Raw genomic sequence first — 27,699 nt, forward strand, 5'->3', positions numbered from 1 at the left:
GCTCAAAAGTTTGTACTCAAGAGAAAAAATACTTTGTAAAATCGTGGGGGGCGATTATTTTTTAAATTTCTGAAAAGGGGGCGATTTAGAAAATGAGTTTGGGAAACCCTGGTTTAAATCATTGAATTTACAAGTTTGTGAAAAATAATGACTAGCTATTGATAATTCCAGTTTCCCTTTGAAAACATACTTTTTTTTAAACTTTTAACGTACGACGCTAACAAAAGAAAAATGCATAGTTTTGTACATTTTGATTAAATTAGTTCGACCAGTTAAAATTTAAACTATGGTTTTTTAAGGTAATTTTAATGTTGCTTATCTCATAAGTTATTAGCAAAAATCAAGTCGAAAGTCTTGACGAAAATAATAACTTACATTTAATGCTACCTGCAGACATACTACAAATTACTGCAATAAATAATTCAAGTTTGTTTGTGTGTTCTTATTAAAAACTATATTAAACTGTTTTTATAAACTTTCACTGGTAAATTAAAACGTAGAATACTTTTAAAAGTAATTTTTTACTAATATGGTTAAAAACAACTAGAAAACTATTTTAAAGTTTCTATAAATATTAATACTTATAAAATTTCAAAATTGCAGCTCTAAGATTGTTTTAGGTTGTATGACACTTTTTTTTTAATGTGTTTACTAATAGTTTTTTAAATTTATTGAAGTTTAAAGTTAAAAACAAAGTTTATACAAAAAAAAATAGTGAAGTTTAGTTTAGAACTAAATAGTTTATTTTAGCAATTACTGTTAGTCAAACTTATAAACGGAGTTAGTTAATCTAGTGTATAAACATTTATTATTAATTTTTTTAACAATCTGTTTTTTATTAAAAATCCTGATATTTAGTTTACCGCTGATTTTTTAAATCATAATTTTAAATACTAAATGTAACATATATTATGTTACTTAAATTCAATAAGAAGTCAAATTTATTTTTGCATAAATTAATTAGATAACTTATTTTATTTCTGTCTTATTTTAGTTAATAGTTAATGTATACAAAACATAAGCTTTTATCGTACCTTTTAAACAAATTACTACGGACTTTATTAATTACCACAGAAAGCTTACTTACTGCTAATTAAACTTAAAAAAGCTTAAAAAGAGTAATATTTAGAATATTGCAAAATCTAAGGTTAAGTAAAAATAAAATATAGAAAACTTTTTTTTAATCAAAGATTAATAATTTTGAATATACTTTAATAAAATTTAACTAATTTTGAATTCTTTTACTAAACTAGAACTGTGTTTTTGAATAATTTACAATAGTTGATAAAAGTACTTTTAAAGTACTTTTGAAATTAATAAAAAGTAAATAAATGACTTCTTTTTGAAAACAACCGATTACTATTCAACATTCAATAAAACTTAAACGATAAAAGAACAGAATAAACTTAGCATAAAAAGATTACATTGTGATATCTTTAAATTTCTTATCATTCAGAAACTAACATTTGTTGGTAATATAAATGAAAAATTATTAACTTCTGATTTTATGCAATGTTATTAAAATTAGTATAAACGGAAGAATATTCTTTAGCGTTTTAAATTGAAAACAGTTTTTTTAGCTTAATTAGACAGTTTTTCGATTAAATTTTTAAAACTTTGACAGTAATTATTATACTTAAATTATAAATAGTTTTAAAATAGTTAAAATTTATAACTTTACCTTAAATGTACAATTTAAGTTTACCTGCATTGTTCTCAAACATTTTTATGCAATTATAAGCTCCATAAGTTTATTAAATTTTTAGTAACAAGTTATTTTTTGCAGTTTTTATGCTTTTTTTTTATATAATTTAATAAGTAAAGTTTCTATTTTGTGTATATTTAGATAAAAATTAGATATTCTGTCAAAATTAATATTTGTTTATAAGCTAGTATTCCTTCAAAAAATATTTTAGATTTTACCGTTTATATTACCTTAATCATTGTAAAAGGTTTTCAGAATATTTAAGTTAAATACCAGATTATTTTAGTTCAAATTCATTCGTAATGAATATTATCTAACACAAAACTATACTGTATTGTATAATACTAAGAATACTAGTTTTTTGCGTTGAATTAAGCTATAACTTTTATTTAAAAGATTTACTAAAAAATATTAAAAACTAAACCTAAATTTAGTAATTTTATTAGCAATTTTTTTTTTTCAATCTGCACTAGAATAAAACTAATTTGACGCTTTTTCCGTTTTTTAAAAATTAAGTTTTGTTAACAACAAACATTCTATCTACAAAACTGTTAAAAAAAGTAAGCTACTTTTTGTTAATTAGTTTTCTTAACAAAGAAAGTAAACAGACGCACAAAAATATGGTCAAAAGACCTGAAGTATAGAGAGATCAATTTACGGTTGTTGAGTTACACACTTTTTAATTACTTTAATTGTTTTGAGTTATATATAATAGATATATTTTAAAACACTAACCATTTTTTTAGAAGAAAAAAGACAAAAAAAAAACAAAGTGTGACAGTAAACTAACAATAACTTAACATAAAAATTATTTTGTAGTGATAAAAAGTTTTTTAGCTAGAATGATAAACTAAGGAATAACCCTTTATTATTCACGATACACTGTTAAACTTTTTAAACTGTAAAACTAAATATACTTCTAAAAATCATTTTTACGAAATAAACTTTGAGAACAGACAAAAAAAATCGTTAAAAAAAATATAGTATGAATATCAAAAAAAAGTAGTTATGTTGCTATCATCTTGGTAAGTGTTGATTAAATTGGTGAACACGTTAGTCCACAATAGACTATCGAGATAAGCATAAAATTTATGTAATTATTCACTGCTACATCTTGCTGAAGATTTTTTTGTAATAATAAATAATAATAAATATTATAAGAAGGTTTTTGTAAGTATTTATAGATCTTTCGCAAATAAGATTATATAAGTTTTGATTACTCTTTTTTTGTTGTTATTTTATTTTCGCATACGTTTTCAAAATTACACAAAGTTTACTTTTCTAGTGATAGATAAATATGAAAAATATTTAGTAAGTAGACAGTATAAAAATAATTTTAATGTTTTATAAGGTATGAAAATATAGGTTTTAATAAAATTCTAATTTTAACATGTAGCAAACAAAACTTAAGTAAAAATGTGACAATTGATAACATTTCAATAATTTTACTTTTCAGTTTTATGTTATATGCGTGTTTAACCTAGGCTTTTCTTCCTTAATAAGAGCATTTCCTCTATTTGAGAGACATCGAAACAAGTTTTTGACGGATTGCAGACGACTGTAAAACAGACAAAAACAACCCAATGTTCGAGAACCTATTTAGCTGCACACACTGTCAAAAGACATCGTACAAAACTTAAAGAATTTTAATCGATATAAGCATTGCGAACTTAACAGCTTGTAATCGATATTAGTTAAGGAAGAAAGGTCTAAGTTAAACACACAAATAACTTTAATTAGAAGACAAATTTGTTGAAAATTTACTAATTAACATATCTTTACTTACGTTTTGTTTGCTGCATGATAAAATTCGTACTTGTTTAAATCTTTTTTTCATACGTCACAATACTTAAAACTTATATTTTAGCTGTCTACTTATAAAATAGTTTTTAAATTTATGCATCACTTGAAAAATAAATTTTGTGTAATTTTGATAACGCTTGTGAAAATAAATAAAGAAGAAAGTGAGTAATCTAAACTTATATAATCTTGTTGCAAAATTTATATAGAACAGGATTTCCCAAACTTTTTTTTTTAAAAGGCTACCTTGAGAGAAATTGAAAAAGGTATGGCTCCCTTCAACAAGATTTCTCAAAAACTACATTAAAATGCCTAAGACCAATTCCTTATGCTCTTCATTGCAAAGACAAACTTTGCAATTGCCGCAAAAAACCTTGTCCTAAAAACAATCAATGTCTAGTCTCAAACATAATATATAGAGCAACAATAACATTCAATAAAAGAACAAAACAGTACTTAGGATCCACAGGAAATATTTTCGAAAAAGGATATAGAAACCACAAATCATCATTCAACAATATTAAAAAAAGACATACAACAGAACTGGCAATATTAAATGGGAAATACTAAACAGGACAAAATCAAAATTCAATACTAAAGTTGACTGCAAACTTTGTAGCTTAGAAAAAATAGAAATTAGTAAATCAGACAAGAACATAACACTAAACAAGAAAAGCGAAAGACAAAATATATGCATTCATTACCAAAAATACTTTAAAAAAAAAATTAAAACTAACTAAAAATTAAACCAAACTAAAATTAAGCCGCAAACACGAATAGTTAAAAAAATTTAGGGATATAGTTTAAAACTTTTTTCTTTGCAATTCAACACGTTTTTCTAAAACTACAACCTTTTCCAAACTTTTCAAAATGCTTAAACTTTAAAATTAACAATATCAGCATTTTTTCGAACTCAGCTTACTGTACAACAAACTTCATTATAGCTACGTCATAATAATTATAAAATCTCAAATTCCAAATTTCTGTTCAAAATTGTAAATAAACTTTAGCTTACTGATGAGTATATGAGGTTATATATCTTATATGCGAAACGGTCGTATAAACTATTGTTTTTTATATAATCAAACAAATATTTAGCTTCAACTCAATTTGTCGACCAGAAATTAGAAAAAAAAATATATTGTATGTTTTTATACATATACATATTAAAGGGTATAGTACAGAGTCGCTGAAAATAGCCATGTTTAGTAAGTTTATAAATTTCATTCGGCCGTTTATCAGAAAAAAAATTGAACCTTACAATAAAAAAATGTGCCACAAACACTAAGTAACAAAACTATGAAGGTAAAAAAAAATTATATAATAACTTAGAGGTATCAACTTTTGACTGTTTCACACATAAAACTTAAAAGTCTGACTAAAGTGGTCTATAATTGTTTCAAATTAGGGGAATTTATAAACAGTAAGCTATAGAATTTGAAAGAATATTCCATATCATTTCCAGTTTAAAATATTTCAATCTGAAAACTCTTAAAAATATGATGAGTATGGAAACACAAACTGCCTTGACCGTGGCAGGTGACAGGACCAGTGGAAAGAGTGTAAGAACTCAGAACGTTCTAGCTGCGTCCTCCATTGCCAATATTGTCAAGAGCTCACTTGGACCAGTTGGTTTGGACAAAATGCTTGTTGATGAGGTTGGTGACGTGACTGTTACCAATGATGGAGCAACAATTCTTAAGCTTCTTGATGTTGAGCACCCTGCTGGAAAGGTATCAAACAATTAAACCTAAACAGTAGTTATAAACATTGATCTGAAAATACGTATGTGCTCAGTTTAACTACTTAATATGGCATAAAGTTTTAGAACTTTAATTATATAATTTATTAGTAGTTTATTTCTTTATTATTAAATGTTTAATTTTCTGAGTATTAAGGACTATAAATTTAAACTATTATAAGAAATAATATGATAAATTTGTTTTGCAATTTAAACTTTTTTGTAGTAAATGGTTAACTTTGGTAATACTTTGACCTAAGACCCTTTTTTTATGCCCTTCATCAACTTCTGAATAACTAGTATAAGTTTCAAATTATGACATTGTGGCCCCAAATTTCTAATTTTTTTCCATAATATCTAGTGTACGTCCCAAACTACCATTAAAATCGTCTCAGACATTTTTTTTGCTCTTAATCATCAGTTCCAGAATATCTAGTGTAAGTTTAAATTTATTTTGTCATAAATTATAAAAAAGAGACTATAAAAAAAGTTTACCAAAAATCAAGTTGAAAAAATATTCATAAAATTAGTTAATAATTAAGAACAAAATGTTTAACCTGACCTGCATATACAGCATGTTAAGTCAGATTCAAGCACACTTATCAGTGTTTTAATTTTGTTAATTTTGGTTTAAAAATATTCTAACATTTAATTTTCCTTTAAAGTTTGTATTACAGATGGCTACTGGTTTGTAAAGAAATATTTATAGGTTTTTAAAGTTTTATAGTACCTTTTAGATAATATTCAATTAAAGTTATAAATATGGTTTTTGTTAGTATAAAATTACTGATAAGATACTGTGATACTACTTTGTACATAACTTTTAATAAATTTGATTTATAATAATTATTTTTAGTTTTTTTTTTTTATTACTTTCAGTTTTATAAGGCATTTATTTTATAGAAAAATATAGGCTGATGTTAGAAAAACATGTAAAATTTTTTACCTTAAAGGCGTTTTTCAACTTTACTTTTATTGCTAAAGTTTTCTCTGAGTTCTTTTAAACAATATGGTTAATAAGAAAAATCTAATGGAAAAAAAAAGTACACCCTAAATTTATGCTATTTAGTGTCATATTGAAAGTTTTTTAGATAGATCTAAAGAAATATAAATGAACTCTCAGCTATTTGATGTTTTCAAAAGTATCCCTAGAAGAAAACTTATTATAAATCATAAGAAAATTATAAAAGATTAAAAAGTAAAAAATCATGGAATTGAATCATAATTTGATGGAATTTTAGATACAGTTGGATACTAAATTGATGCACATTTCTCATACAGTCTATATATTTTTATGTTACTTATAAAAATAGTTGATAGTTCCAGTTTTTTCCAGGTTTTTAAGAACTTTTGTTAAATGTTCAATTTTTTTTCTTTTTTTTTGCCTAAATTTTCAAATTCAAGGTTTTTAAAATGACTTGGGATACTGTCTATATAACCAGTGGGGACACAGTGGACTAAAATCAATTTAAAACTAAAATTTAGCATTAATATAATTTTTTTTAGTTTTTCACAAATGTTATTCAAATAACCCTAAATTTCATCAAAAAATGTTTTAAACAAAATAAAAAATACACTTAATTTGTCAAACTTAAAGTAGTAGCAGTATTCAACATGTTTTTGCTACAAGCTAATGTTGTCAATAGTTTTTTTCAATTTTTTTATTTTATTTCGGATAGATAAAAACAATTATTAAATCAAAAGGTTTATGTATTCTTACTTGTTGTAGTAGTCAGTAAATACAAATATAAAATAGTTATAATGAAATTATAAATTAAAAATCAACTAATAATTTCAAAATATGTTAAGTTTAAAAACCTAAATTTAAGTTCTGCTACTATAGGTTTAACCTGTTTACAATAAGTTTACATAAATTAGCTAAAAATAAATAAATAAATAAATTGGAAATCTACCATACAGATAATTTCTTTTTGTCATAATCAAATTTTTTTCTTTTAAAAAACACATAATGTAGCTTTACAATATCTTTTCAATGTTGTTATGCTACTTAGCACAGTTTTTAACCTTGAACTTCGCTTTAAACTATAAATAGGCCCAAAAATATGTACTTTTAGAAACCTGGAAGAAACTTTTCGAAAAAGAATTGGCAACCCTGAATAATTTTTACATCTAAATTGATAAAACATTGACTTGACACAAAAAAATTATCATATAGATGTAACTTTTTTTATAATGATTAAAAATTTTTTTTTTAATAAGATCACATTCAAATTAGTTTTACAATTTTTTAATTTTGTTATACTATTTAATTAAGTTTTTTACCTTAAAACTAAATTTTATACTAAAAAAAGACCCAAAAACTTGTACTCCTAAAAGCTTGGAAGAAAATAAGAAAACCTGGAAGAAATTTCTCAAAAACATTTGTCACCCCTGATAAAAATGTCATTAAAAAATATATTTTCATAGTTTATATGTTTTCTATCATTCATGTCCTAAAAACTCGGCTTACAAAACCAAAGGGAGATGTATTTTATTTGGATTTTTGAAGTATTTAAGCAAAGTTAGATGAAATATTTTGTTCTATAAAATGTATCTAGAAGTCATGATGGCCATAAAACTGGATTCCGTCCTGGAAAAACCTGGAAGTTTAGAAATTTTGAAGAAAAAATTATATAAACCCAGAATTTAGAACAAAAAACATTAAAAAACCTGGAACTCTATACAAATTTTACATGTACAATTAGATAGAAAAAATACATCATTATAATTGCTGGTTTTTGTATAATTTAGATTTTAGAACTTCATTTATTATAAAACACATTCAAAATAGCATTAGGCTATTTTCTTAATATATTTATACTATTTAAGACAATTTTTTACCTAATAATTAAATCTATGCTATGAATTTCCAAAAAGACTTATATTTTCAAAACTTTTAAAAAAATTCAAAAAAAAAAACCTATGGCAAAAGCTTTTAAAACAGGACCAATGTTAATTCTTGTGAAAACTGTTTTTAAACTCTTATGTGATATTTAATCTAATGTTTGAACATGTAGGGAAAGTGATGAAAAAAAAGTAAAGAACTTTTATTGTAAAAAGTTTTAATTTAGTACTCCATTCTTTTTTTTTACAAATGCTACAATTACACTGACAACTTAGTTTTAATTTTCATAAAGTGATGCTAAACTAAATATGTAATGTTAAGATTTACAAATATAAGTTACTAAATGTATCTAGTAAGAATTAATACCTTAACTCTTGTACAAATTTTGAATAGACAATGATAGATTAAAGATATCAGGAAATATCAGGTTTTAGGTACAATATTAAAAAAAAAGATTAAATTTAAGGCATAAAAAGGTAAAACGTTTTTTAGTTTTATCTTTTACATAGATAACTGAGCTACTATTTACTGTTTATCATTTATTAAAGTTAAAATAACTTTTGAGATATAACCATAAAAACTGGATAGTTTCACAGGTTACATATGGGAGGCAGAAACTAAAAAAAAAAACTATTTCAATAAAAGTATATCTCCTTTACAGCTTTAGATAAAACTATAAAAACTTTCTCAGACTTATCTCAGGGTTGCCACTCACTTAGGATAACTCAGGACAGTTTAATTTGTTTCAATAAAACTCAAAAAGTTTTAAGATGTTTTGAAAATAACAGTTAAGTTTTTTTCTAGATCTCAATAAGATTTACTTGTTCCAGTTTCAATATTTTGATATTTTATTATCAATATTGTTCAAAAAAGGACATAAAAATCTCTGGATAACTTGGGACAGTTTAAGGTCAATCAGGACAGTTTTTTTTCACTCAAATTAGTTTTTTTTACACACAGAGTGTAAACCCTGTTATCTTAATAAAATTTGGACAATTTTTAAGAAGGAAGTAAAAAAAAAGACCTTTTTTTCTTTTCAAAACTCATCAAAAAAGTTTTTTTATTGTTATGTTTTGTTTTTATTTTTTAAATAAATTTGTTCCACAAGAATTTTCGAAATAATGCAAAGAACACTTCTTATTAGCTTCAGGTTTCTAGTTTAAAAATTAAAAAATAACATATTTTTAGTGAAATTTTTAAGTTATGAGTTTATAGACTAAAAAATTTACTCTCTATAGGTTTGTAACAAAAATAAAAAAAGACTATTTTAAATAGCTTACTTCAAAAACAAATAGGTTCAATAAAGTTAGCTGTTAAGCAAAAAAGTTATTTTTTTGAATTTAAAAACTAAACGAACGAGCAGAAAAGAGTTTTTATAAATAAATAAAACAAACTAGTTGAAAAAAGATAAACTCTATATTTAATATTATATATGTCAGTACATTTTTATGAATAAATTAAATTAAAGACTATTTTGCCTAACTTATTAAAAATAAAAAGATCTACAAATTATTCAAAGCTGTAAAGAAATATTATTATGTATTTAAACCTTGCATGTAAAAAAAAACTTTAAATGTCTTATAATTGAAACTTTTTTTCATTTAAAAAAGAGCATTTTCTAATACTTGTTTTACTTTTTTGATTAGAATATTTTTAAAATAAATATCTAATAAAAAACATAAACTTGTATACTACTTGAATAAAGTTGTTGTAATATATATATATTTATATATAAACTCTAATACTTTTTGTCACTGTTATACATAAGTTTTTCTATGATTTTAATAATTACCTTATCAGGTATTGTGCGAGCTAGCAGAACTCCAAGACCAAGAAGTAGGTGATGGTACCACATCAGTTGTTTTAATGGCAGCCGAGTTATTAAAAAATGCTGACCAGCTTGCTCGGAATAACATTCACCCCACTTCTATTATTAGTGGCTACAGGTTTGTTTTAAAGACTTTAAAAATCTAAACTAATGTTTTTTTTACTAATTCTAGTCACTGTTTTACTAATTTTATATGTTATCAGGGTTGTCTCAAAACCTGGAATCCTAGAAAACCCTAAATTTTAAATAATTTTTACGTGTTAAGTAAGAAAATTTTGATTTGACACAAAAAATCTATCATATATATTAATTTTTTTGTCATTATCATTTTTTTTTATAAGAATACATTTAAAGTAGCTTTACAGCATTTTTTCAATGTTATTATACCATTTAACACAGTTTTTTTAATTTAAATTTAATTTTAAACTAAAAATAGACCCAAAGAATAAAACGCTAAATTTAAACCAAAATAGCGTGTACAGTGCTTATTCACTTATCCGGACACGTTGGGCAAGATTTTTCTGTAAACATGTCCGGATAACTAAAAATCCGGATAACTACAAAAAACCATTTTTTACATATAATAATATAACTGCTGCATATAATGCAATGCATAATAAAAGTGTTGATGATAAAAACAAATGCATAGTAATTGTAAGTACTATATAATAAAATGATAAATAATAAAAGCTAATCTTAAGATTAATTAACTTATTTTTTAATTTATTTATTTTTTCAATGGTAGAAAAACATCAGACTTACTAACCCTCTGCAACTATATACATTTTTTATGGGTCAAGCAATGCAAATTCATCATTTGTAATTCCACCTGCCCTACCTGTTAATTAAAAAAAATATTAATTTTTATTTAAGAAAAAATATATATTGAAATTTGTCTCTAAAAACAAAAAATAATGTAAACCTATCTCTTTAAATGAAATGAAAGACTTTTTTTAATTAGAAAACAGACAAAAAAAAAACGGGAAACTTAGACTAAATTTAAAGTCAATTTAACGGAAAAATATCACTCCTAACAAACTAGTTTTTATTGGGAATTTAACTAAAATTAGAAATAATAGACGTTTGCTTATAGCAGAAAACTTTGCTGAAAAAATTTAAAAAGTTGCGAAACTTTTGAATGAATTTTTGTGTTAACTATTGAAATTTTTTTGAATTTTCTTCTGGCTGAAACTGTCTTGATAAGTGAGCGTCCGGATAAGTGAATAAGCACTGTACTTTCAAAAACCTGGAAGAAATTTCTTAAAAATTAGTGACAACCTTATATTTTATTACCAGAAAAGTTCTCAAATAAAATATTATGTTCAAAAGATATGGTCAGGGTTGCCAACACTCAGATACTCGGATATGTTGAAGTATTTTTTAAATCTCAAGATGATTCAGGACAGCTCAGGATAACTCAGGATATTTCGAATTTTATTTTTAATCTCAGCATAATTTTGTTTTTCTTATGAAAATCTCAGGATAGTATTAGGTTTTAAAAAAATATTAAGACATTCTTTTCAAGAATTTAATAAGATAAGTTGATTTAGTTACAATATTTAGTTTTTTATAGCCAATAATAGAACTTGGTTTTTATTAGTTTTAAAAAATAAAAAACTTTTTTTTATACATTTGTAAAAAACTCAGATTATCAGGACTAGTTTAAGGTCACTCAATACAGTTTTTTGACTTGGAGAGTGGCAACCCTGTTTGGTATTTAGTGAAAAGTATAAGTTGACAAAAATTTGAGTGCATAGAAAATTATTGTAGTTTTACTTTAGTTGCTGATCAGTAATTTTGTCTAACAAAGCTTTAAATTTGAAGCTAACTTTTATTAAAAAATCCTGTAGAATAATAAATTTATAAAAGTAAAATCTAATATCATATATTTTTTGAATTAGTGAGTAATTAGAAAAAAAAAAACTGTTTTAAAATCAACTTAGTATTTTATACTATTAAAGTTCTGCCAATAAACAAAAAATTAATCATGTTCAAAATTTTGATTATTAGTTTACTATTTTGTTTTGTAATTAGTTTAGTTTGTTTTACTTTTTATCTCTAAATCTTTTCTTATAAAACTTATATTTATTTTATTGACTTATAATGTACCTATTTGCCAGTATTCTTATAGGTTCTTAAATAGACTTTATAGCGAAACATCCTTTTTTAGTGTAAAAAAAATTTAATAGTTTTTTGTATCTCAGAAGATTTCAGATATGTATTGATGATTTTAAATACATGTTGACCATTTTGTTTTTATTAATTAAGAAAATTTTTATTTTGTGCACTGTACAGGGTTGCAACAAACTCAGGATACTCAGTATACTCAGCATAACTCAAGACTGTTAAATTATTTTTTTAATTCTGGATAGTTTAAAGAATTTTTGTAAATTCTAATCTAGTGTTTTTCTAGATCTTGAATGAGATTTAGTTGTTTTAGTTTCAATATTTTTATATTTTATTACCAATTTTTTTCAAAAACTAGGTTTTTGTAGATTTTTATAAGTTTTTAAATTAAAAAAATATTTAAGATTTTTTAAATAATTTGAAAAATTTAGCATTACTCTTGACAGTTTAAGGTCACTCAGGATATATTTTTTTGACTCAAGGAGCAGCAACCCTGACTGTAATTTATTATATATCTTTGTGCGATATTTTTGTATTAAGTAATAGATTATATAAAAGAAATTATTATAATAGTTTTAAATTTTGGCTAAAAAGAAATATTTAAACTAAACTTGTTAAGAATTTCTATTAGGGTTAATATATTTAGGTTTGCTCTCTTTGTTAGCACTTGTATGCTATACTTTTTATTTGTTCTACGTTGTGTTAATTTTAATTGATGTTTTTGGCTAAATAAATACTAGCCAAAAACTGTTTTATACCAAAGAAAATAGTTTTTATGATAGATATAGTCAATAGTTATAAGTAGTGGCAATTATACAGTATCTCTAATTAGTTAACTACTTGTAGCCTTTTTTAGTCAAAGTTTTCCATTAAACTACTTAAATAAGTAAGATTTAAGGGCATAGGGGGGGGGGGGGTAAACAACCTTTTTTGGTTTTTTATTTTATTTTATATAGTTTTTACTAAGCTACAAGATGCTTTTTATAGATTTAAAAAAATCAACATAATTTTTGAGATAAAGCCGGTCAAAGTCGAAGGCAACAATGGGTTCCTTATGGGATGCGCAAACTAAAACGGCAAATCACGAAAAATCTATCTCCTCTTACGTTTTTTGAGATAACTACCTCAAATTTTCAAGAATTGTTTCTTGCAATATTTAGAAAATTCTGTTCAAACAGAATTCAAAAAAATTAAAAAATAAAAATTAAAAAAAAAAAAAACTGTTTTTTTTGTTTATTTTCATATAAAATTTTTATTTTTTAATTTTCTAAAAATTCCTTCCGACAGAATTTTCTAAATATATCAAGGAACATTTCCTGAAAATTTAAGATATTTATCTCAAAAAACGTAGGAGAAGATAGATTTTTAGTGAAATAGTCTATTTTTGCCATTTTTGTTTGCGCCTCCCATAAGAAACCTATTGTTGCCTCCGACTTTGACCGGCTATATCTAAAAAATATTTTGAATTTTTTAATTCTGTAAAAAGCATTTTGTAGCTTAGTAAAAACTATATAAAATAAGATCAAAAACCAAAAAAGGGTGTATACCCCCTATGCCCTTAAATAGACTATATATTACAAATTTTATATCTAAATTTTTCTTTAACTTTAGCATTTTACGTTTTGAATAAACAAGAATTTACCTTGTATCATATAAGTTTGAGTACTTTTAACACCTTAGGTAGAGTATGAAATATAAAACAGGGTGTCCACTAGATCAAAATCCGGGAGAAACATGGAATTTGACAATCTAGGCTAAAAAAACCCTGAAAAACCTGGAATTTTAAACAATTTTTATGTGTTAAGGGCATAGGGGGGGGGGGTAAACACCTTTTTTTGGTTTTTGATCTTATTTTATATAGTTTTTACTAAGCTACAAGATGCTTTTTACAGATTTAAAAAATTCAAAATAATTTTTGAGATATAGCCGGTCAAAGTCGGAGCCGACAATAGGTTCCTTATGAGAGGCGCAAACTAAAACGGCAAATAACTAGAAATCACTAAAAATCTATCTCCTCCTACGTTTTTTGAGATAACTACCTCAAATTTTCAGGAAATGTTCCTTGCAGTATTTAGAAAATTCTGTCGGAAGGAATTAAAAAAAAATATTAAAAAAAAAATTTATAATAAAAAAACAAAAAAAAAACTGTTTTTTTTGTTTATTTTTTATATAATTTTTTTATTTTTAATTTTTTTAAAAATTCCTTCCGACAGAATTTTCTAAATATATCAAGGAACACTTCCTAAAAGTTTGAGGTAGTTATCTCAAAAAACGTAGGAAAAGATAGATTTTTAGTGAAATAGTCTATTTTTGCCGTTTTAGTTTGCGCCTCTCATAAGGAACCCATTGTCGGCTCCGACTTTGACCGGCTATATCTCAAAAATTATTTTGAATTATTTAAATCTGTAAAAAGCATCTTGTAGCTTAGTAAAAACTATATAAAATAAGATAAAAAACCAAAAAAGGGTGTTTACCCCCCTATGCCCTTAAATAGTGAAATTTTGATTTGACACAAAAAATGTATCATACAGATAATTTTTTTGTCATCATCAAAAGTTTAAACACATTTAAAGTTGATTTACTGAATCTAATTTAAAGTTGTTACACTATTTAAGACAGTTTTTACTTTAAACTTAATTCTAAACCAAAAATAGACCCAATAATGTGTACTTTCAAAAACTTAGAAGAAATTTCTAAAAAACCAGAGGCCACCCTGATAAAATCTGAATATTAGAGATTAAAAAAAAGTGCGCAGAACTTTTTTTTTATTAAACTGACATATGTTTCTCTGTGTAAAACAAGTTTCTTGGAGTTTTGTGATAAATAATAACAAGTACTGCAAGAAAAGAATAGAAGATGAAGTAGGTTAATATATGTATTTATTAAAGATGAGCCATAGTTACAATATGTAAATAATTAACATTAGATACGAAATGGTATTATATTAACTATTGATTTGTTTTATGTTATGTAATACAATTCAATAGTTAATATATATTGTATGTATCTAACATTAACTATTAATCTATAGTGTTATGGCTTATCTTTAGTAAATACACATATTCACCTTCTTCATCGTCTTCTTCTACTTCATCTTCTAATCTTTTCCTGCAGTACTTATCATTATTTTTTACAGGACTCTGTGGAACTGGGTTAACTTGTTTAACACAGAGAAACTTATTTCAGTTCAATAAAGAAAAAATACTGTTTTTTTATATATTATGGCAAACTTGCTTCGAAAAAATCTTCATTTACAAACAATCAGCTCAAATGATGAATACTTATTAGAGGTCTTGATTTTTTTAGAAAATAAATTTCAATAAAAGAATGTATTACACAAAATAAATAAGAAACATTTACTGGATATAGGCTAAAATAATAAATTTGTAATAGCTTTTGAAATTTTTATATAGGTAATTTTCTTATGTTTGGTAAACTAAAAAAAAAATCAATTAATTCAATGAATAGTACTCCCAAGTTTGAGGATGAATACTATTTTGTATATTTTTTATATTTGTTGTAATATTTGTTATTGATTAATTGTAGGCCTAACATATAAATTATCAATATTTCTGTATTTAAGTAAAATATCTGTTAGATAGATAAAAATAAAACCGTACTAGCTGAAGATTAAAGACAATCTTTGTTTTTATGAAACGTATGTTCTGGCTTTTTAGAAAATATACTTTTTTAAATAAATTATTTTAAAGCTCTCCAAGTGGGCTCTGTGGAAAGTGTTCAAGTTTATTTAACTACATTATTTTTCTGTATATATATATTAGGGTGCTTATTTTTACAGCTAATTTTTATTTTCCGCCTGGTAAAAAAAATTATGTTTTGGAAATATCATAAAAACGCCCTGTGCAAAGTTTAAGATGTTTATAAGAAAATTTCACCTTGGTCAACGGATTTTCTAAAAACCACTTTAATGCAAAATGAATGGGATCCAAAAATGCGACCTTAGAGTTTTAAGCTGATACTTTTTTACATGAGACTAATTATCACATAAACGCATTTTTCAAAATTTATAACGATTTAGAGAATGTTTTATGGAGGCGCTTCTTGATTTTTTGAAAAACGAACCAAAAAATAAAAACCCTTACAAAAAGTGATAAAAAATACATATAGTCTAGAAGTGTCTCCATAAAAGTTTCTCTAAACCGTTTTAAATTGTGCACAATGTGTTTATGTGATAATTGGCCTCAAGTAAAAAAAAAATCAGCTTATAACTCTAAGGTCGCATTTTTTGGATCCCATACATTTTGAATTGGGTTGGTTTTTAGAAAATCGTTTGGTGCCAAGGCGAAAGTTTCTTCAAATGATTTAAAATTTTGCACAGGGTGTTTTTAAAATATTTTCAAAATTTTTTTTTTTCCAGCCGGAAATTCATAAGTAGTTGTAAAAATAAGCACCAAAAATTAATTAATTATAATTTATATGTATATAAATTTGTTTTATTTGTTGTTTTACAAAAACTCAAAGTAACAAATTACTTTTTGTAGTGTATAAAAAATTCAATCAAAGTTTATGCTAAAGTATGTACTTTCAAAACTAAACGTTTTGAAATCAAGTTTTTTATAATAAAATTTCTTAAAATTATAAAATTTGAATGTTAGTTTATATACACCTAGGTTTTTTAAAAGCTAGGGACCTTATAGTTTTGAAAATGTTACTTGCAACATTTAACACAAGTTTTCGTAAAAAAAAAGAAATTGTATTATAGTAAAATATAGACTAAAAGTTTTAGAACTGGTTGCTTAAGACTGAGGAAGATGATACATTTGTATTTAGTTGTTTTATTTTTTTCTCTTTTAGTTTGCTCTTTCTCTAAAAAACTAACTGGAATCTCCAACTACATTTGTCATATTTAAAAAAATGCTTAGAATCTAGTGTAATATAAGGAATGAATATATTATTATTTAAATCTTAAAAAATACCGTTTAAAACTGCAAAGTATAAATAAGTTGAAATTTTTATTAATCTAAATGAGTTAATTTATTTTTATATGTACTCCTACACTGACTTCTTATCTTAATTTTATTAGAAAACATCCTACCTTATCTACTTAACGCATTTATCTCATGTTTACAATTGTAAAGTATAAAAACTCAATGGTTTATAGCAAGACAAAGCAATTATAAAAAGCAATAGAATGAAATTAAAAGGTGTGAATTATGATAGATTATTTAAAATTTAATTAACATGCTCATATATCTTTTACTTGTTTTTGTAGCTTAGTAATTTTTTGCTAACAAGTACTTTTTTTTCAAACAGGCTGGCATGCACAACATCAATCAAGTACTTGAAAGAGAATATGTGCATATCGACCCAGGATCTTGGCAGGGACGTTATTGTCAACTGTGCCAAAACTTCCATGTCCTCAAAGATTATCGGTGCCAATTCTGATTTCTTTTCAAACATGGTAGTTGATGCAACCGAAGCAGTGAAAATTACTGACAACAAGGGACAAGCTAGGTAAAAATAGTTTTACAAAATGTTTTTTAAATGGGAAAATTTAAAATTAGTTTATCACTTATAAATATTATTTTGCTACACTTAAAGGTTAAAGTCTTGATTTTTTTTTCTAAAACTCCAAACTGAATTACGGAAAAAAGAGTTATAAAACCATCGAAGTTATGTACAAAGTTGTTTAGTTTACTATAAGGTTTTTGATGTTACAAAACTCAGTTTTCATTAAGATTTATGTAGTTTTGCTTATAGGTTTTAACTTCATTTAACTAGCTTAATAAAAAAATTAATTAAAAGTTTTATAAAAGGTTGTAAGCACCAAGTTTTGTATTCAGAAAGTTATATTGTAAAAAAAAACTAAGGCCATAAGGGAGGGGGGGTCAAACATTTTTTAACAAAAATTATAATTGGTTCTTGTTTGAAAAATGAGAGTATATATTATAAGATACTTTTTATTGAATTAAAGATTCCAATTAACTTATAATATATAACTATTTATGCAAAAAAATCAACACAACCAAATGAAGCAAACAGTTTTCAAAGCAAATTTTATCGGAATTTTGAAATATTAAATAAAAATCTATCTTTTCTTTCAAATTATTAAAAATTTTTTTTTCAGTTTTAAAGAAATACTTTTCAAACATTAAGAACAACTCGAAGAAAGCATATTTTCAAAAAATTCAATTAAAAGAAATATGACGAATATTATATAAAATAACTTTTTGTTCAATTAAATAAAGTATCGGTTTCCAAGTTGTACAAATTTATTAAAAATTAAACTTATAAAGTTTTTAAACAATTGTTCAAAAACTAAGGGAGGTGATATATTTTTAGTGATTTAGTCTATTTTCGCCTTTTTTAGTTTGCGCCTCCCACAAAGAACCTATTAAACTCTCTATCTTTGATCGCTTATATCTCAAAAATTGCTTTTGATTTATAAAAAGGTAAAAAGTAGCTGATAGCTTAGATTTTTATGTAAAAACTAAGATTAAATAGTGATAAAAAAGTAATTTAACCCCATGGCCTTAACTTTATTTCAAGTGTAATTAAATATAATGATTTCAGTTATAAAATGCACTTTTGTTTGCACAATCATTAATAGTTTTCAAATTAAAAAATGTTCCTTGTAATCTTAAAATATTGTTCATATTAGTAGTTCAAAAGTATTTAGTTTAATTAAATCAAATAAAATAAAATTATCTACAATTTATAAAAAAGAAGTAGTTTAATTGGTAGTTATTTGGTCTCAACAATAACTATTATATCTTAATAAAGATTAATAACAAATTATTATTATATCATTTATTTGTCATCAAAAATGTATTTGTGACAATATAAAAAATGTTAGAACTAAATTAAGGCCATAGCGGGTAAAGACAAAAAGTTAACATTGGCTGTTATATAAAAGCTCCAAGTATGAACTATAAATCATTTTTTATACAATACTAAAACAAGTTTACTATAATTTCAATAAATGTTTGTGATATAATAATTTTTTTTAAAGTTTCTGATACACATGTATAAATTTAAATATCTACTATAAGTTATTTTTCTCTAAGCTAGAAACTTAAAATTTTTAGTAACATTTCTAAGGTCATAATGCAATCACTCGGAATAAATCAGATTAATTTATCGTAGTTTCAAATTTTTACAGAATATTTAAATAACCTCTGCTGATTCAAGTATTTTATAAATGGTAACAAGTCATTTTGTTTTTATTATGATAATTCAATATTCTAGCTTTGTGATTTTTTCTAATTGTTGTCTATTAGTTTATTTAATTTTTTTCAAAAGTTAAGCATAGTTTGATGTAACCCAAGATAGTTTTTGGTCACTCTGGTTGGCATTTTTGTTTCAAAAAAATATAACTCTGTTAAATATTGATAGAATTTATATTTTTAGAATTAAAAAAATAAGAAAATGTTTATTTAATATAAAATACAAAAAAAGTTGTCTTTGAATACAACAAGAACTTAAATTTTAATTGAAACATCAATAGAAACATTCAAATACCAGTGATGGAATAACTTTATACATGGGAATAAGAATAAATTGAAGGACAACATAGATTTTCGGTAAAATAATATTTTTCAGCCTTTTTGGTCTGTGCCTTCCATATCTTATACCTCAAAAATTACTTTGAATTAAGTTGTAAAAAATGTCTGATAATTAATACAAAACCTTACAAATTAAGACCTATTATAAAAAAGAAATTTGACCCCATATGGCCTTTATTAGTCGTCATTTAATAAACACATCACAACTAATTATTTGTTGATTTATAACTAATTATAATAACATTTAAAGTTGCCGCGAATGATGCATTTAAAAATCCATTAGCTGTAAAAACAATGTCTTTTTACACATATTTTCATGGTGATTTACAAGAGCTTCTTTTATTAAAGGGAAAACAAAGTTACAACAGAAATTAAATTCGTTTCATTTTAAGTAGTTAAATTAATTAAAATAAAAAAATGTTTAAATGTTAAGTTATATTACAGTTAATTAATAAATCATATCAAAAATCAATTTGTTAAAGTAGCGATGTTAGTTAGATTATCTATTTACTAATTAAAGTTATCAAAAAAGTAAAGTTTAACAGATACAGATAAAATAGAAATAACAAACAAATGTTTTCTTATTTTAAAATTTTCAAACTTCTCATTTGTATAAAATAATATAAATAAGCATCATATTTTTGCAACAGATATCCCATCAAGTCGGTGAATGTGCTGAAAGCTCACGGAAAATCAGCGAAGGAATCGGTTCTCGTCAACGGGTACGCCATCAACTGCACCGTGGCCAGCCAGGCCATGACCAAGAAAGTGGTTGGTGCCAAAATTGCCTGCCTTGACTTCAACTTGCAGAAGACCAAGATGAAGATGGGCGTTCAGTTTGTCGTGCAGACCCCGGATAATTTGGAGGCCATCCGCAAGAGGGAGCTGGATATCACCAAGGAAAGGATCGACAAAATAATGAACGCTGGTGCAAACGTCATCCTCACAACTGGTGGTATCGACGATCTCAACCTCAAATACTTTGTGGAAAGGGGAGTGATGGGAGTGAGAAGGGTCCTGAAAAGGGACCTCAAGCGCGTTGCCAAGGCCACTGGAGCAACGATGTGCTGCAGCCTGGCCAACTTGGAAGGAGAAGAGAGCTTCGATGCTTCTATGCTGGGATCTGCAGACGAGGTTGTACAGGAAAGAGTTTGCGACGATGAACTCATCTTGGTAAAAAATCCAAAGAACAAAGCAGCATCTGTCATTTTAAGAGGACCCAGTGATATCGCGCTTGATGAAATGGAAAGAGCTCTTCATGACGCCTTGTGTGCTGTTAAAAGGGCACTGGAAAGCAAATCTGTAGTTACAGGAGGCGGTACCGTTGAAGCTGCACTCTCGATTTTCCTCGAGAACTACGCATCTTCGATGGGAAGCCGCGAACAACTGGCAATCGCGGAGTTTGCTAAATCGCTTTTGGTCATCCCCTACACACTCGCTAACAACGCTGCTAAGGACTCCACCGAACTTGTTGCTAAGTTACGCGCTCTTCACAACGAGTCCCAAAAAAATGACAAAGACCCAAAGAGGAGCGACCTCAAGTGGTATGGACTTGACCTTATTAACGGCGTTGTCAGGGACAACAAGGCAGCAGGAGTGCTTGAACCGGCTTTAATCAAAATAAAAAGCATCAAGCTGGCTACCGAAGCTGCCATCACAATTCTGAGAATCGACGATCTCATCAAGCTGTATCCTGAAAAGAAAGATGACGGAAATTCGTACCAAGAAGCATTGAGGTCCGGACAATTAGCGGGTCATTAAGTTGCGCGTTAGCAGTATTGTAGTGCTTATCTGATTTTGATACTATTTGCTGTATGCTACTTCATGTCGTTTTGAGATTTATACGCATGATCTCGTTAGTATTTTTATATCTTTTTTAAATTGTAGAACAGATTTTATGTTGTTTATTTTAATAAACTAGAGTATTTAAATTTGTAATTGTATGTTAATAAGTGAAATTAATTACATAAATGAAATATTTTCATGGTTCATTTTATTATTATAATGATTTATAAACAATCGTTTTCAAAATATTTTTTTAAAGAATATCCTAGAATGATATTATATAAGAAAAATAATGTTTTTTTGCTAAATTAAACTGCTTAAGATGTACAATCATTATGATACTTTTTGAATAAGTTAAGGTAAATGTTAAAAGTTAAATACTTAATATCTACATGTATTTAGCAAAAAAAAAAAGGTACTCTGAGACGATGACGATTAAGTTCATTTTTAATATTTTTTAGTTTAATATTAAGTTAATTTACTGTGCTTGAAATTTGGGACTGTCTGTTTTGCACAAAGTCACTTTTTCACGAACAATCACTTTTGTACTTGGTCACTTTTGCACGAGGCGTCATTTTTGCACTAGTGTGATAATTGCACGAGGTTAAGAAGGGTCAGGGTAGGGACGTAGCTAGCTTGAAAAAGTTACGAATCTGCAAAAAACAAAAAGGGCGACGAATGATGACGTACTAGGGGGTACAGGACTATTTACGTATTCTTATTATTTATAACTTTTTTCCAAACTAAAACTATCCTGGTCCTGCTCCAGTTGCTCTTGCTCGAATTGTCCTTTCTTGTGTTGCTCCTGCTTCAGACGTTACTACCTATCTTGTTGTTCTCGCGTTGTAATGAATTTTTAAGAACACAAGATCCTGATTTTTAATTCACATATGAAAAATATGTGGCTTTCAAAAAGTTATATTTTACAATACATTGCTTTTTGATAAAGATAATCTGAGCTAAGTTAAATACATATAATTTAAATATGTTTAATTTTTAGACACTGCAATTGCTAAAGAGTGTTTATATTTCAAAACTATCTATCAGAAGGGCAAAACTAAGTTAAAAAAATACCAAAAACTAAGAAAGCAAAGTCTTTCTAAGCTAAAGACTTCAAACAAAAACCTGTTTTTTTTTTGCGAAATTGTATACGTTTCTGCGGATTTGCAGAAGCGTGCTTGAGTTAGGATCTAAGTTAGGATTAGTATTAGGTTTAGTGTTAGGGTCAGGATGAGTACGTTCAAAGTTACCCTTGCAAAAGTGATCGCTCGTGCAAAAGTGTCCCTTAATGCAAAAGTGACACCCACCCTTGAGAAATAATTACGGTAATTTTTCGAAAAAATAACTTAAAAATTATAAGCATTTTAGGTAATCATTCCTAGGTTTTATATAATTCAAAATAACTTTTTAAGAATGTTTTGTAATCTATAAGGTTAAATATATTACATTACAAGAAAATAATGCAGAAAGTTTGGGGTGGATAAACTACGAACCGCAGGTATCATTTGGCCCCCTAATCAGAAGTCTCTGGCCCTCTTAGCTATTTTTTAGCTCGTAAATTTCTATGCAAGACATTTAGATTTTCTAGGCAAATGCTTCAAATTGTGACTTCAATTTGATTATTATTGCATATTAATGGTCATTAAAGAATCATTTCATTATATATTTTCGTTATAGAGATTTTTTAAAAACATTTATAGTGTATAATGGAAACATTTTATCTATATGTTATCTACGCAGCCCACAAATACCTTTGTATTAAGTCCAGTCTGCGAAAGACTTATGGTTCTATTCCGTTGACTTTAAAAACTTCCCACCCCTAGCATTAATATTCGAAAGTTATCATTACATTATGCTCAAAAGCCAAAACTAGTGAAGTTTTTTTTACATTTTTGCAGTGGGGTTGCAAAATTTTTATATTCAATAATAGAGTAATTGAGTAGTAGCTCTACATTTTAAATTTTAGACATTTTTCCAAGGTTAAAATCTATTTTAAATAGAATGTAAGTCGATTGTATAAAAAAGTTATTGTAACTATTTCTCTTTATTTTTATTGCTGATCGTAAGTTGTAAGATTTATTATTATTACATCAAACTAGTTGAAAAAAAACTAGGGAGCAAAATATTTGGAAAAAGCACAGACTAGGTTATTATGCTTTAAAAGACTTCAGTATAATTATGAATCTCAATGAAGTTATAATTTAGCTAGTTTTATTTGGTTAGTAAACAAGTTAAATACCTCTTTGTAATTGTTGAAGTTCTTTTTTTAGTAATAATTTTTTTGCTAAATTTATGATGTTTTGATAAGTTTTACCGATTTTTAGAATTATAAATTAAATATAGTTTGCAAGTTTAAACATCAAGATAAAATAACTTACTTACTTTAAAGACAAAAGTTGTAGATTTAATGTTCAAAGCTGGCTTGCCAATTTAATTTGCAATTATTGACAATACTCTTGAACTACATTTTAAGGTAGAGCAAACAATTTTTTTTCAATGTTCTTTTGGCATAGCAACATAAGCATTCTGACAACCCAAGTTCACCATATTTTAAAACTAAGGCGTTTTAAGTAACTTAATTGAAGTGGAATATTTCTATTGTTTTGTAAAAGTAGTCTGAAAATGTTATTTAGGAGTATAAATAAGTTAAAAGCTAAAATATTAATATAATAAAATAAAAACAAATTATACAGTAATCTTCCTTTGTTGTACCAACATATGTATCTGTATGTTAACGGATTAACACACTTCAACTTAAGTTATGAATGGAAAGAATAACTAAGTTCTACTTCTAAAATATTATATAATTTTATGTTTTTGTAGCTTAGAGAAAACTTAATTATTTTTTTGTAGAAATATTGAGGGTATAATAAAGAAAAAAAAAACTTGAGCTCTTTAGAAAGACAAATAGTTCAAATAGTAGTTAATACTAGTTTGTAAAAAATCCTTCCCAGAAATTTTTTGATTAATTGCAGGGGCGTGTCTAGACTTTTTTCAGAGAGGTTGCAAAATTTTTTTGTTCAATAATAGAGTATTTTGCGTAGTAGCTCTACATTTAAAATTTTAGAAAATTACTCAACTGTCTAAAGGTTTACATAAGATGTTTAAACTTTAAAGAACATGAAAATACCAGTAAAAAAAGGAAAACTTTAATTATAAATCTAGTTCTTTAAATTTTATTTAAAAAAATAAATATAAACTAATTCCTGTATTTATTGAGAATAAGAAAAACTAGACTTACATTGTGGAGCTTATATTAATAACGAAATAATTTATAAATAGAAACTAAAACAAGGTACTAAACAAAATTAGTAATTAGTTTGTCTTAAAAAAAAAACATATTCAATAATATGTAAATAAATTACTTAGTCAAACAGTACCAGTTAAAAAAAATTAGCGAAAAACCAAGGTTACATCAAAAACTAATTATTTGTTTTTGAAAACAAACTAATAGTAAACGTGAATGATTATTTTACAACTTGATGAAATAATAAATAAAACTACATTTTTTCTAATGTTGTAAAAATGAAAACTATATGTGAATTTATCAAAATTTTCCAACGTTAAAAATGAAATCCTTGGAGTTGTAAAATCATTCAAAAAGAGTTAGTTCTTTAAAATACTTTTGACTGGATTATGTTGAATGAAATTTTCCTATTTGAAAATGTCAAAATTTTGCAATTATTAAATTTTAATATAGTTTGTACATTTTTAAATAAAAAAACTTAAAAATACGTCAGTTTTGACGTAGTTAAATAAAAAACTATACTTTACTTTATATCAAAAAATTTACATATAGATATATACTTATAGTAAAATGTTTAAAAAACCAATTCAATCACTTTCTTATTACGTTTATTCCATTTTTTTTTGGGTGTCGCACATCAAACCAGTCAAAATACGCCCCTGGTTTATTAATATCATTTTTCTATCTCAATAGCGCTAAAATTAGTATTATTGTGTTAATCACTTTTTATTTTAAATAATTTCGGCCTGACAGAAACAATTTTTAACAAAGTTTTTTCGTTACCTATAAAAGGCTGCAGATCCCTATAACATACTATCTTTTTTTGTATAGAATTAAACCAAAAACTGTTTTATGTATGTAATAAATTTAAGTTTAGCCATTACAACAAATATTGTACTTATATAAAGATTTTTATTAATTAATAATTTATTTATTTTTTTTTGTTACACACTTATACGAAAAAAAAAAAAAGGATGGAAAATGAACTTTTATAAATAGCGAAAAGCGTAAGCTTTTATTTAATTAGAAAAGTTTCGTCTACAAAAATAAAAATCATAATATAAAGCTGCTACTTTAGAAACATCTTTTACAAAACTATTTTGACAACTAATAAACAAAACAATATTAAATAGTTTTAAAAATTGAACTATTTATGATATTTATTAAAGTGTCATATTATTAACTTTACAAACTTAAAAAAAAAAAATTAAAAATATATTTAAAATGAAATTGTAGTATATTTAAAAACTTAAAAGTGTCTTTTTAAATTCAAACAGCAACAAAAAATACTCAACAAACATATACATTTCTGTTGGTTTATAAAAACAGTGTAGTTGTTTTGAATTTGTACCATAATACTTATTCGTGTAAATCACAGAATGTAGTAATTTATCTACTTAAAAAACTGTCTTTTGTTAAGATTTTCGCAGCTTAGTTTAAAATAATGTTTAAAATGATGATTTTATTAAGTTTGTTAACTCGAAGGAAATTTACTGCTTAGTGGAGGGTCGGCACTCGGCAGCCTTTTATAGTTAACGGGCAAGTTTTTATAGAAATAGTTTTCGTGGGCTTTAGTTACTATTCTATGACAAATTAAGTTAAGTATAGTAAAACAACTTACCTTTAATTTAAAATTTTTGCATAGGTTTTATTTTGTTTTTATTGAATAACTTTTACACAATAATTCTTTTAATAGTTTTTATTCTTCTTAATTTAAAACTTTTCGTTTAATGTTAGTTTAAACTTTTAAAAAAAACTAATTGCATGTTTTCAAAATAATTAAAAACAAAAGTTTTATAACTATAAGTATTGTTTATTTATGCTGAACTAATTTTATTGATGTTATACTTTTAATTAGTGATCTAGAGATTCGGACTCGGTTTCGGACGAATCCGGCCTTTTTGGATTCGGATTCGGCCGAGTCCTAATATCAAATTGAGACTCGGATTCGGCCGAATCATAATTTCAAAATAAGACTCGGCCTCGGGTTCGGCCGAATCCGAAATTTCGGATTCGGCAGACCACTTTAAACTTTTTGAATTTTACTCAATTGTTTGTCAAAAAGTATATGAAATGTAAAACTAACTAATGAATTCACACTTTAGTTGATAAAACAGTGCTTTTTCACACTTAGAAATGCCTTCTCAACTTTGATTTAGATTTTTGCAAACAGTATAAAAATATAATAATTTGTTTTTGACAGACTCTCAAATAAAATTAAGTACATAAATACGGCGTTTAATCTCAGCTAGTTGGATGACTTCTCTTACTTATTTATCATATGTTTAATTTCTTATGTTTGCTCGTGAACCTTTTTCGGTTCAGATAAAATTTTGGCTTTTTTCTTACAAGAATATAAAAAATAAATATACTTGTAGGTGGTTTAATTTGTTTCATTTTAGCAAGGTTTTCCTCAGATCACCTCAGCTCAGTGAAATATTATCTGCAAAGCTCAGACCTTACTAGGATTTATTCGCTAAACATCTCTATTAAGGTTATCTTGAAAACTCATGACAATTATTCTATGGATAAATTTAAAAAGTTTTTAGTAGGGAGGTCTAGTTTACAAAAACCATGTAACTATTTAAAGTATATTTTGTTCGGTTAATATGGTTTTTAGTCTTTATTTGAATGTTATTGATTATTTATTTGTTTGTGGCAAGGATTGTAGGATTTATATTTTTTATTTTACTTTTTTCCTAAGTTTAAAAAATTTATCATCTTATTGTGTTTTTTTGGAGAGCCTGTTAGTAAAAACAAAAAATCTAAGTCATAATGAGATTGATTTTTTTCAGATTTTTTATATAAAGGTTAACTATTTGAATAAAGAAAAAAAAAACAATTTAAATATGTAACATTAAAGCAGAAGCTCGCATACTTTTAGCTATATACTTTTGGGTTAAAACATTTTTCTATATATAATTGATAGTTTTAGTTTATGACATATATGTTATAACTTATAACATTTTAATATTAAATATGTTTTAACAAAGAAAACGTCGTTTAACCCCAAAGGGATCTTCAGGCCTGCAAAATAAAAAACAAGACGATTGATAACTTAATTAATAGTGTAAAACATTAATAAAATTTAACAT

At 25.5% G+C, this 27,699-nt stretch overlaps 1 protein-coding gene across 1 annotated transcript; it reads left to right on the forward strand.

Moving 5' to 3' along the window:
* Positions 1-4,979: 4,979 nt before the first annotated feature.
* Positions 4,980-21,497, forward strand: LOC145837086 (T-complex protein 1 subunit alpha-like). The gene is made up of 4 exons (XM_082944859.1): positions 4,980-5,238; positions 9,892-10,037; positions 17,321-17,521; positions 20,223-21,497. The coding sequence occupies exons 1-4, from the start codon at positions 5,005-5,007 to the stop codon at positions 21,331-21,333; spliced, it is 1,692 nt and encodes a 563-aa protein (XP_082800985.1). The 5' UTR covers positions 4,980-5,004; the 3' UTR covers positions 21,334-21,497.
* The last annotated feature ends 6,202 nt before the right edge of the window (positions 21,498-27,699 follow it).

This window comes from Thalia democratica, chromosome 5 (assembly GCF_965202585.1).
Source record: "Thalia democratica chromosome 5, ktThaDemo2.hap1.1, whole genome shotgun sequence".
In the NCBI taxonomy this organism is placed as follows: domain Eukaryota; kingdom Metazoa; phylum Chordata; class Thaliacea; order Salpida; family Salpidae; genus Thalia; species Thalia democratica.